At 43.3% G+C, this 11955-nt stretch overlaps 1 protein-coding gene across 1 annotated transcript in view; it reads left to right on the top strand.

Moving 5' to 3' along the window:
* The window catches only part of ANTXRL (ANTXR like), a 55449-nt gene continuing 43494 nt past the window's right edge, over window positions 1-11955 (top strand). The window contains exons 1-3 of the mRNA XM_058029133.1: window positions 1-285; window positions 11478-11549; window positions 11676-11747. Of these exons, the coding sequence (XP_057885116.1) occupies window positions 125-285; window positions 11478-11549; window positions 11676-11747 (305 nt within the window). The 5' untranslated portion in view covers window positions 1-124. The remainder of the gene's footprint in view (window positions 286-11477; window positions 11550-11675; window positions 11748-11955) is intronic.

Genomic DNA, 11955 nt, shown 5'->3' with positions numbered 1-11955 from the left:
TTTTTATTGTTGTTTTATTTTGATTTTTTTTTCTCTGCTCTCGGTGCTTCCGAAGCGCCTGTAAGATTTGCAGAGAGAGAGAGAGAGAGAGACTGGGGGAGGAGGAATTAAGGAAAGGGAAAAGATGGCGAGTTGCTGGAGCAGTGTGGAGAAAGCGGCATTTTTGTGCTGCCTTTTGCTGGCAATGGGGAGTCTCATCTGCTGCGCCCGCCCGGCAGAGGAGGAAGAGCAAGAAGAGCAGCGCTCCTGTCACGGTGCCTTTGATCTCTACTTCGTCCTGGATAAGTAAGTGACAGTCGCATTTAAAAACGTTTATTCACCCTTCAGTGATTCCTTGCAGCAGCAGGGATGTTGTTTCTTTCCCCCGTCTTCCCGGACGACTTCTCCTGATACCAAATACAACGTGTGGGTCTCGTTCCTTATTTTTTCTTCCCAAAACTTGCGCATTTTCCAAGTGGAGCATTTAGGGGAGCAGTGTCCTTTATGCTGGGTTAGTTGTGCATGGAAACCTGGGAAATTGGGTTGCCTTCACGTTGTAGCATGTGGGGTGTGGGCTGAGAGTGTTGGATTTGAGGGGGTGTTGGTCAGTGCCCACATCGTTCCTGGAGTTTTGTGTCATGGGCTGTGTGCAGAGATGTCACTTGTGGGACTTATCAGTGCTAGGACCATGCAGACCTACCTAAAGATAAGACCAGACTGCTTCTCTGTGTTTTTGCAAATTCACTTATAAGAAGGTTTTATAAAACTTATTTTTGCTCAGCTTCTTCAGAGTTGTCTAAACTTGTGTTTGAGTTGCATCTATTAAAATACGACTTCTCTTTGATACTTTGTCAGCTGAATTCAGGTATGGGGGGTATGATTAAGCTCATGTGTGTAGGCATGTTTTAGCAAGCACTAACAGAGCAAGTGGTAAACTGGTGCACCCACAGGTGTTTTTCAGAATGTACAAATTTCTCTTTCTTCTTGTGTACTGCTCTGGCTTGACAGAGGATTAAAGCCAAGGGATTAACTCAAGGAGTAAATTGTTAGCGTCCTGCAGTGTGATGACTGTGTTATCTAATGCATTCTGGGTTACCTGTGTGACGGAGTATTATGAAAGATGGAAGACCTTGTGATTCTTGCCCTCAAGCCAGGTATAAATCTGCATTGTTCTATTTCCCATTTGGGAGAATGGATCAATCCATAAGGCCCTTGGTACAGCCTGCAAGAGGCAAAAAGTCACTGTCACTCAAGATGTATATTTCTGTATTCAAGAAGGGAAAAAGTATCATTAAATAGTGATTCTGTTTTTAGAGCCAAAGAAGCTGAAGATCAAAGGCATTCTGCTGTTCTAAAAGATACACTAATGCACCATGTGGTCATTGTTTTGTTTTTCTTTTGCTTGGAATTTGTTCCTGAAGTAACCTCTGTGTCTAGAATGGGCTCTGTGGGGGGCTAGTGTTAGTTCTCGAATTCATTCCTGCCAGGCTTCCTAGAAGTGACTGACACTGTTGTTATGCCCAGTTCCCACACTGAATTCCCTGTAAAAATGAATGTTGTGATAGCAGTATGGCTCCTCTGTCTTCTGTAGTACAATTCCTTTGTTACAATGACATTGAGTACCCCTAGCAATCTCCACTGTTTTCATCTATATTTCAGAATATATATATGTATATATTTATATTCATCAGTATTTCAGAAAGCCCTTTTTTGCCTGTGCTGTTACCATTTATATTGTATTCAAGGAGATAAAAGCAGAGAAGAGAGCAATTTGCTCAGAGATACTGATCTTCAAACAGTAGGAAGTTGATCATCTAAGCAAGTTCTTCTCTAGTACTCTGGGCCTGAAGTAATGTATTCTCTTTTTGCAAGCCACAGGTCTTTCATTTTGTTTCAGGTGCTGTCCATTCACTACAGTGGTCCACTGGAAATTGGACCTGATCACAGTAAAATGTCATTTGGGTTCTAGTGGGAAAATTCTCTTTAGCTTCAATTGCAAACTGAGTCTTTTTGAGCTTTGAGAGTTACACCAAATAACTCTCCTTTGGTAAAGGCTGTGTTGAGTTACTTGGACCCCTGAGTGGTTTTAGAATCTATCCCTGCTCCCACCAAATCTGTAACAGTGGGGTGGCAAAGCTGCTGTTGGTCTCAATGAGGTTGCATTACAGTCCATATGGGTAATATAAGAGTGCCAGATCTTGGGAGCCATAGGTCCTGTGCTGGCTGAGGATGTATTTATCCCAGCTGTATTCTGTGACATCTGGCACAACACAAGGAGCTTTATGGAGGCAGGAAGGACTGATTTAGTGGATACACCCTGGGTCTTGGGACAGCTCATCAGGAAGGAACTCCAGGTAGTGTTGAGAATTCATTGTTGTTGAAGACAGCATATTTCAGGTAGGGAGAAGGCAGGAAGCCTGTCAGAAGCATCTGGTAAATCTGTCAACACAGTGAACAATTATTTTTTTTTTAGGGTTGGATACTGACATACATCTGTGAAGAATTCTGTCTGTAATTTCAAGTGGGAGAAACCCCAGAAAAACCCAGCCATACGCATGAAGTACACCCCTATAGCTTGGGGATTGCCTCTCTTTATTGGTGCCCTGCCAGTCTGGAGTTGGATGCATTCAGTCTTAGTTAGCTGTCTAACAGTGGGATTGAAGTATTGGTTGTGTGAAAATACCAGGCTTTAATCCTGTGACCGTGTAGTGAGCTGAATGACAGCTCCTGTCTCTAAAATCAGCCTGGCTGAACCAAAATGACTTTAAGTCTGGTTTGCTTTGCTTCCCAATAGAAAGATCAGTAGGAGGAAATCTGGAAGAAGACAACAAACCTTTCTCCTTATGCAGTGTGTGTTACTGCAGTGACTTTATTGGGGCATGATTTTTCCTTTCCATTCTGCCAGGCAAAGTCTGTGAGGATTTAATCCTGCAGGCAACAACCATCAGATGGAAACGATCATCTTCTGGTGAAGTTATTGGTATAATATATGTGCTGCCAATTAGAAAAAAGAAACTTGCTGTTTTCTTGCAGTTTTTCTTTGCCTGAGTTTGACTGCCGTCCTTCATGTTAACTCCACAGGATAAGCAAGATCAGGAGAGTGCCACTAAACCTTAGATGCCCCAAAAAGCTGGCATAATGAAAGGGAAAAGCAGTGTGTGTGGGAGGGAGACCAGCCATCATCCTCCTTAGGATTGGCTGACTGTGCCAGAGCTACATTAGGACTTCCTTGTCTCTGGGGATGCTTAAATGAGGAAATCTCTTGAAGCTGGGAGAGCAGGACATTTGCTGGCTGCAGAGGCGGCTGCCTAAAGTCTGCAGTCTTGCTCTGTCTGAATCTTGTGCTTTATGAGTTGTGCAGGCCTGAGCTTGTTTGGAGGCATAGTGGAAGACTTTAAAATATCATAATGAAGCAGCAAAAGTTCTTTTGTAAGTAACTAAGTCACTCTGTGCATGAGGTAAGGCAGCATACATTGCCATTGGCACACCCACCTCTCCCATGGCATGCAGTAAGATCAAGTCACTTGTGATAGCAAAGCTCTCAGTTTTACCTTTAAACAAAGTAAAAAGCTTTTAAGCCAGACATTATGGATTTTTGAGTAGTTCTCACTTGCTTTGGTTGCTTCATTTGCTTAGGTTGTCCCAGTGCACAGAGAACCTATTTCTGTCCCATCTCAAACTGTGGAGGACAGGCCCTGTTACGGATTTTGGTTGCTTGACCATCAGGTCTTGTAGTGACATACTTGTGCTTGAGAATGTAAATAACTCCCTTTCATCCTGCCTTGCTGTTAACATCCAGCTGTTGTTTGTAATCATACTGAGTTGCACTTGATGAGAAGAAAGGATGACTGACCTCTAGTGTTTCCTAATTATAACAATGCCTGGTAGCATCATTATGATTGTTTATTAATGCAACAAATAGAAACTCCTTTAAAGTAAGGAGTTATACTTAGCATAAATATCTGCTGCTGGCAATGCTTGACAAGACAAGTCTGAACTGCTGAGCTATCTGTGTTATAATTTTCCAAATATGAAACAACTTTTTGGTTATATTTGACTGTAAAATAGACGGAAGTGTTTTCTTATTTTTCCTATTTGGGAAGTTTGCTAAAAGTTGTTTGGATTTTGAGGAAAAATGAGCTTTACAGACTTGGGAAAATGCTTCCTTTTTCTAAAGCACAGATCACGCCAGCAGTAATGTATTAGTAAAGTCTTGGCTGGTTTTCTTGGATTGTAACTGTTATGTTGGGAAGTTTGGCTTAACTACATTTTCTTCAATCCTCATCTTCCCCCTGAACTTCTGTGTAGTCCCTCTTTCTCTCCTTGGACCCACAACAATATTGCCTTTCACATCAATTTTACTTTGTCTCCTGTTTTCGCAAGAGCATCCATGTCACCAGCAACTTTGGTAGAGACATCAGTAAAATGTGCCCAGTCTCTCACTTGTAATCCATTTTTCAGCTGCCTCTCTTTCAACGTGGTAAGCCTTGCTCCAGAGGTGAATGTCACTGTTAGGGGAGAGCACAACCTCTGATTAGGTGGGAATTTGCTACCCTGTCCAATATCCTTCCTGATTTTGTTTTTTAGGTTCTGTATACCCTTTCTCAGCTTGCCATTGATAAGGCAGTGGGTGTGGGAAATGTCAGGAGGGAAACAGGTTCATCCTTCCTGATTTGCCAAAAGCTTTCAGAACAAAAGCATTTCAGGAGCTGCTATTTAAGGTCGCCTTCTATAATTTTAAGATAACTAGAGGGAGTTGCTGATCTCCATGTATGTTGGTTTGGGGTTTTTTTCACAATATGCTGCATTTAATGCAAACAAATAGCATTTGATAAACACATTATTTGCCCTCTGCCCCATTTGTTTCCTTGCCAATGATTTGAATAAATTTAGTACTCAAGAATTACAAGTACTAGTGAGAACAAATATTTTTTGCCTTAGGGTCTCACTGCAGCCCTGTGCTTCTTTTCCTGCCTCGTGTAGTCCCAGCCTAAGATCATTGGGATGGAGCTGGATCTGTGGGAACTCCTGCAGCTTCTCTCTCCATGCTCTGAGGCCACTGCCATTCTGGGTGCTGGTTTTGCACAGTGTGTGGAGAGGGGATGAGTGGCCAAACAACTTTGTTGTGGTTGGAAAATCAGACTGCTGGCAAAAAATGAACACGTGTTCTATTACCTACCTTAAATATATCAGAAAAATTGGTATTGAGTGACTTTTAAAACACTGCTGAACTGTTTTGTCTAGGTAGGAGTATCTACCTACTGCGGTCAGACTTCAGTTCATTGTAAGATGTAGAACCAGATGCAGGTCAGCTGAGAGGAGTTGCTGTCTGAACAAAAGTATCAGCTTTGTTCCTTTAATAGCATTGTTTTGTGTGTGTGTATTCAAAAGTGACTATCTGTCTTCCTCCTTTTCTGTCTGACTTCCCTTGCTTATAACTTGACCACATCATCTACATGACACCTCTCATAATCTCCAGCTGCCTGTAAGCAATATTTTTTTATTGCTTTCAAAATGTAATCTGCTAGTATTTTGCCTTGCATCTTTCTTTCTTGTGGTTTTATTGCAGCAGTGCTATGATTTGCTTACAACCAGGTATAATTGCTTGGAATGTTCCAAGGCAAATTTTTATTCTATTTCAGACATACCTATGTTATTTGAACCAGCTTTTATTTGTTTGTACTTTGTCTGATATTTTTCTGCTAGCTCTGACTTCTGTCAGGAAAAAAGAAATATTCAGGAAAACCAGTTCTCTTCCCTTTAGTCCAAGAAAAAAATTCTTTATGAAACACAAGGCAAAGCTAACGGGTAATGATTATTTGACATAAAACATGTACAGTTAACGGGAAGAAAAAGCCATGGCAGCTTGTCATTTGCAGTCTATTTATGCATATAACTAAATCTGATTTATTTGGGGCTTGAGCCAAGGAAGTAAACTGTGAGATTCCCACTGACCTAGGATTTTTATTTGTGTGTTCAGTGATTGAGAATTTCATTACTTTTGTCTGGGCTTGCAGGCCAAATGCAGTGTAAACTGTGAATTTGTATGAGGTGTAGTAGAACTGAATCTTCTAATCTCAAATGTAGAAATGAATTGACTCCGGTGAGCTATTAACAGCTCAAGAGTTCTATATCCCTGGTCCTGTCTATCATTTGCACCTTTTTAAGTGTTGCATCATGGCTGGGACTGTGTGCCCTGCTTTGCTCCCTGTGCTGTGCTGAAGAGTACCAGGATGCTCAGAGAGGGTCTTCTTGTCCTGATGCTGTTCAGAGCATCCCTGGAGCTTTTCAGGGAGATCTGAAGTGTTTGAATGCAGTGTGAGCATGGCTTCTGAATTTCACTTTGTGCCCTGTTGTTGGTGAGGGACTTATCAAGAGCTATAGTATGGCACCAGGTGGATAGGATTTGTGAATGAGATGGATGACTGTAGGATCAAAGGGCACTGTTTTGTTTGAGACATGATTTCATAGAAATCTGTCATATTGCTGCAGACTTTATCCCTAGGACAAAAACTAGCTATGAAATTCATGGGTTTGGTCATGAAATTTTTGGATTCAAGTAGTTTGGGTCGTGTACTTGGATGCTGGCCTAGGATTAAAAGCCATTTTGCAGCCACCTCTCTGCATCTTCCCCTCCCCATTCCAGCGCTTGTCTTGTCCATTAATGTTACAAGTACTCTGAGGCAAGGACTGTCTCAGAATGGCTGTCTCTGCCCGTGTTTCTAATTGCCTCTGGAGCAGATGATGGAAACTCGTCCTTCCTTGCCTGGATGAATCACCCAGTCAAGGGCCCTTCCCTGCATGGAAGATGCATTGTTTGGGAGAGGAGGATTCTTGTCACTTTGAATGCTCTGGTGGCTCAGAAGGGAGCAGAGGGGTGGATGAACACTCGGGCATGCATGTCTGAAACCACAACAAACTCAGTGCCCCAGGGTTTGCTTTTATTGCAGAGCCATTATTAGCCATGTGCAAGAATTCTGTTGTACAATGTGGTTGTGACCACAAAGAGCCCTCCAAATAACAACAGTGTCACATTTGTGAGCAATGGACCATGTACAGGGCCACCACTAGCTCAGGGGGGTAGAGACTTACAGGGACCTACAAACTTAGGAGGTCTTGTACTCCCCTGACACCATATTCAGACTAAAACCAGCATCAGTAATAATGTTTCTTTTACTTGCTCCATGATGTCTGGAATTACTGCCTTCAGCTAATCTGTAATGGAGGCAAATGGGCATGGTGTGTGTGTGTGTGTGTGTGGTGTGTGTGTGTGTGTGTGTGTGTGTGTGTGTGTGTGAAACAGGACAAGGGGCAGCTCTGTGCTTTCAAGGAGTTTCACTCTGTCACTTTCAGCAGGGATGAAAGGCTCTGGGTCCTGCTGCCTTCTCTGTGTACATATGGTAATAAAAATGTTTACCCTTTGGGTAGTGTTGGGGTTTTAACTTTCCCTGCAAAGCCAGGTGACTGCTTACATTGCACTGGGTGGATCCATACAGGCTCCTGACAGTGAACTCAGCAGAGGCTGTGGAACACATGTGCTCTAGGACAGACACAACTGACCCTCCTGCTGTTTGCCTGCTGAAGTGGCTGGGCTGAAATTGGCACCCCTTATGCCGGGGTTGTGCTGCTTCACTTCTCCAGGCTCCAGCTTCCACTGCTGCTGGGGGAGTCTGTCAGGAAAGAAGACAAAGTTTCCAACCTATCTTGGCTCTTTGTCTTCACAAACATCAGTGAAATTCTTCAGATTGGGTGGGCACAATTCTAACATGCTCAGGGTTTTTATGCTGACACAGAGCTCTGCTAAACCAGAAGGAATCACTCCAAAGTTGGCAGGAGTGGAATCAAGCCCTGGAATCACATCACTTCCTTCCACCCCCAGAAATACTCACTGACCTCCTCTTTTCCCCTCCCATCCAGCAGTAGCAATATAAAACTAAGGAAAACAGCAGCAGCAGCTGGTCCTCCGAGCTCAGTCCTGATGTGGCCCGGAGGACATTTTTTCCTGTGTTGTGGTTTGCTGACTTTTCTCTTTGTCTTGTGTGTAATGGGAACGGGGCTCACAGAGCAGGGAGCATGCTCAAGGCAAAGGGCTTCTGTGGGATTTTTTCTTATCTTCACTTGGGCTGAATTCTGGTCCCAATTGCATAGGGATAAACCTGGGGAAATTTAGCTGCTTCTCTGGTCCCATTCCAGGTTTACCCCAGTGAAAGCAGGAGCAGTAACAGGCTCTGAGATGCTTTCTGGAACATTCCAGCTTCCCACAGCAGCTGTTTGTTGCTGTGTACTTTCCTTTACCCTGAGAATTATGTCACCTCTGAGGGCTAAAGCCTCACCATCCTGCTTTGACTCTGAAAGGTGCACAAACAGCTGGTCAGCTAAGTCACTACCCTCAGAGCTCCTGTGCTACCCCACTGCTTTGCAGAGAGTATTAGGCTGGCTGGGCTTCTTAGCAGAGAAAGTGCAGGGAGGAGGGCCAGGGCTCAGCGGGGTGGTGGCAGCCTTTGATCAATGTGAGGGGCTCTGATCATCAGGTCTCTGATGGCTAAAGGCAGGAAATGTCAGAGATGCATCTGCTGCAACACAGTGCAGACAGCCACAGTGCTGTTGTGGCCCAACTGGTGCAAACCTCCACAACAGCATACATGAGATTCCCTGTCTGTGTCACTTCCCCATGGCTTGTCCCAGATGCTGGTGAGTGTCTGTCACACCCCAATGTTTTTGTGCACAGTGCTGGTCTTTGGCAGGCTTCATTTCTTCTCCTGGTCTGGTCCTGCCACAAAGAGCAGCAAGTTAGTTTATGCTGATAATAACAGTGATTCTGCAGTATGGAAGGTTCCAAAGGCAGTGAAATGGCTCAGGATTTTCAATAGTGTGGGGCAGTTCTGTTTGTCAGTGGTGGAACTTATATTTGATGACATTTGACAGCTTCGTATATTTTATGTGTGTGTGTATATATATACACACACACACACACACACACACACAAAGTGGCAAATAAAAGTCCTTTACAAATAGCTTTACAAACATGGATATTTAGAGGGATACTTGGGTAAGAAGGGAGGGTAAATCAGGTTCTTCTCTAAGCCAGGCCACTCCCAGTGGTGTTCATGAGGGCTTTGACATGACTGGCATTGATGGCATTTTGGTACCACTTGTGGTGGGAGGTGACACCTGGACTTGGAGGAGTGTGGAAAAATGGTTAAATGCTGACCACTTCCCGGGTACTCCCTCTATGGGATTTTGAAACGAACATTTTCTTGTTAGTATTTTTGTCTGGCCTTGACTTTTCCCTATTGGTAGACTGAGACACTTCTGACACTTCCCAGCCAGTAAGCAACATGTGAGTGCAGAATTCCTCTTGGGGGTGAAGGGCACCCACTGCTGTGCTGAGGTAACTGCTCTGCAGGGCTGTAGCGCTGAGATGTAGAGCTGGGCACTCTGAGAGCCCACTATGCTTCCAGTGAGGACTAATCCATGACACAGACCTCCCTAGCCTTTCAGGGATGGGGCACCTACTGATTTATTACAGTCAGTTGTCCTCCTGGCTGTACCCTTTCCAAGAAAAAAAAAAAGAAATTCTGACAGTCCTTAGAAGGTACTGGAAATGTTGGTTTGTTGCAGTTTGAAAGAAAATGTGCTGCTACTTTTTTCTGGATTGCATCAGTGCCTCTGCAGCTGGCAGTAGAAATTTGATAGTTCATGTAAAGTAGGTCAGTCTTTACCAAGTAAGAAATTATGGTTATTCTGTGAGGGGCATTGACTTCATTGAAGATTTCAGGAGTTGAATTGAAGTCAGATGACAAGCTGAGAATGAAATTGAAAGTGTCAGCTTCGGGGCGGGGTGAGGGGGAAAGTATTTTAGAGAAGTTTGGGAGCTGTAGATGCATCTTGGATGGATTCAAGGAATTTTTGACTTCATCGTGTTTAGATATTCAGCATGGGACTTTAATAAAAATCCTGGAGAGCTATAGAGTATTGATGGCATTAATTAGGTAATAGTGCCAGCACATTTTATTGGTGCTGTTCACAAATGATAAACCTGTTGTTGTGTAGCACATACAAACTGGGGACTGCAGAGGATCCAGAGCTGTGGTTTGATTGTCCCACAATCCCACAGTCCCCAGTGTTTCCTTGCCCTCCCTTGCTGCCTGGAAATTTCTTCATTCTTTGTTAACTAGTTTGTTCTGTGAATGAATCACCAGTTCTCCAGAAGAGCAGCATGAAAGCACAGGGTTACACAAGCCAATTTATTCTAGCTTGTGCACTTCAGGAGGTTCCCTTGGTCCTGTCCCTTTGTCTGCCCCTTCTCCACTCCACCAGCAGTGCTGCAGGGCAGGCAGGGCCATCCTGCATTGCACATGTGGGCTTTGTGCCTGACATACAAGGGCAGGAGGAACTGGCATAAGATCGCTTGGAAAGCCCATAGTAGAACTGAGAATAGTAAAATGTACTTTTTCCTCATGTTTACACAGAAAAATGCCTAACAGCAGTTTGAGGAATCCTACTGCTATATAGTACATGAATTTCAGAACTTTTTTTCAGTTCTGCATCAAAGCCCCTGTGATTTTGTGTGTGTGCCATTGTTTCATTTATCTCTCTTTTCATCTGCCTGAGACACCTGATAAATGAGTTCAGCAAGCAAGGAAAGCAAATGGGTCATTCTCTCATAAACACCACAGTCCTAGGGAGGGCTTTAAAAACGATTGACTTTGATGCTTTGTAGCCTTTTTAATGTCTTGAAAGTGTATGGTAAAATCAACATGGTAGAAATCAATAATTTACTGTAGGGTTGCTGTGTGCAAGGCTCTATTTGAGATCTCAGTCCCATCAGACTGAGGGGGTCTCTGCTTAGAGTTGGAAAAAAGCCAGGGAGGGCCAGTAATGTAGTTTTATATAATGGATGTCTTCTGCAGCAGAAGTAAGTCTTGGCATGTAAGTCTTCTGCATTGTAACTAAGTTGTGCAAGTTTTCACAAGAAATCCATAATGAAGCCAGGGCTTGACTGCCCAGAACATTACTCCAGCAAATTAGGCAAGACTATTGCTTTCTCTTTTGAAACAAACAGTAATTCATGGAAAAAATTCTCCCATGCATTCTGGGAGAATAGAAGATCAGTCAAGATTCTCTGTGTGTGGTGCAAGGGCAGAGCTGTGCTCTAGAAAAGCAAATAATCTGATAGCAGATAACTTAATGAAGTCAAATAAAATTAATTAAACTAGAAGAAAATATTGATATTTTATGCTATAAGAGGAACAAAAGCAAATGGAAGGACTACTGAGTTGTTTCAAAATTTTATGGCAAGCCATTTCAGACCTTTTACTCCTTGTCTTGGAGTCAGTGGGTTTTGTCATCATGGTTCTTATTACAGCTTTCACCACAACTCTATGTAATTTGTGTCCCTAACCAGCTCTGGAGTAGGCCAGGCTTAAAATTCAAAGTGGAACAAGGAATTTCATTGCAAAGAAAACTTCATGTAATCTGTTATGTTTTGTATGCAGATCTGGAAGCGTCAAAAATCATTGGACTGAGATTTACTCCTTTGTGGAAAGCCTAGCTGAGAAATTCATAAGGTAAAGTTTTTTTAAAATCTTTAATTTCCTGCGAATGATCTATTTTTATGTTTAGTGCTTATTAGCAAATGAATTTCTGCTGAGGTAATGAGTGTGATGTGGATCTGGCTTGTTTTTCTCTTTCAGCCCAATGCTGCGGATGTCCTTCATTGTGTTCTCTTCACGGGGCACTACGATCATGAAGCTGACAGAGAACAGGCAAGTTCCTCCCGCTGCCCTGCTCCAGAGACACCCTCTGTCCCTCCTCTCACACAGCACATGGCCCCACACCCAGAGTTTGGGGTCTGTCTTGGTCCTTGTGTGGCAACAGCTGAAACTCTCTCCTCCATTCCCTGCTGGAGGAATGTTTAGAAGGCCTTGGGGTGTCCCATTTCAATTTTCTTTTCAGCTTTGTGAGAGAAAGGCA

The sequence above is a fragment of the Melospiza georgiana genome, chromosome 8 (assembly GCF_028018845.1).
Source record: "Melospiza georgiana isolate bMelGeo1 chromosome 8, bMelGeo1.pri, whole genome shotgun sequence".
Taxonomy (NCBI): domain Eukaryota; kingdom Metazoa; phylum Chordata; class Aves; order Passeriformes; family Passerellidae; genus Melospiza; species Melospiza georgiana.
This window is presented reverse-complemented; position numbering and strand designations above follow the sequence as displayed.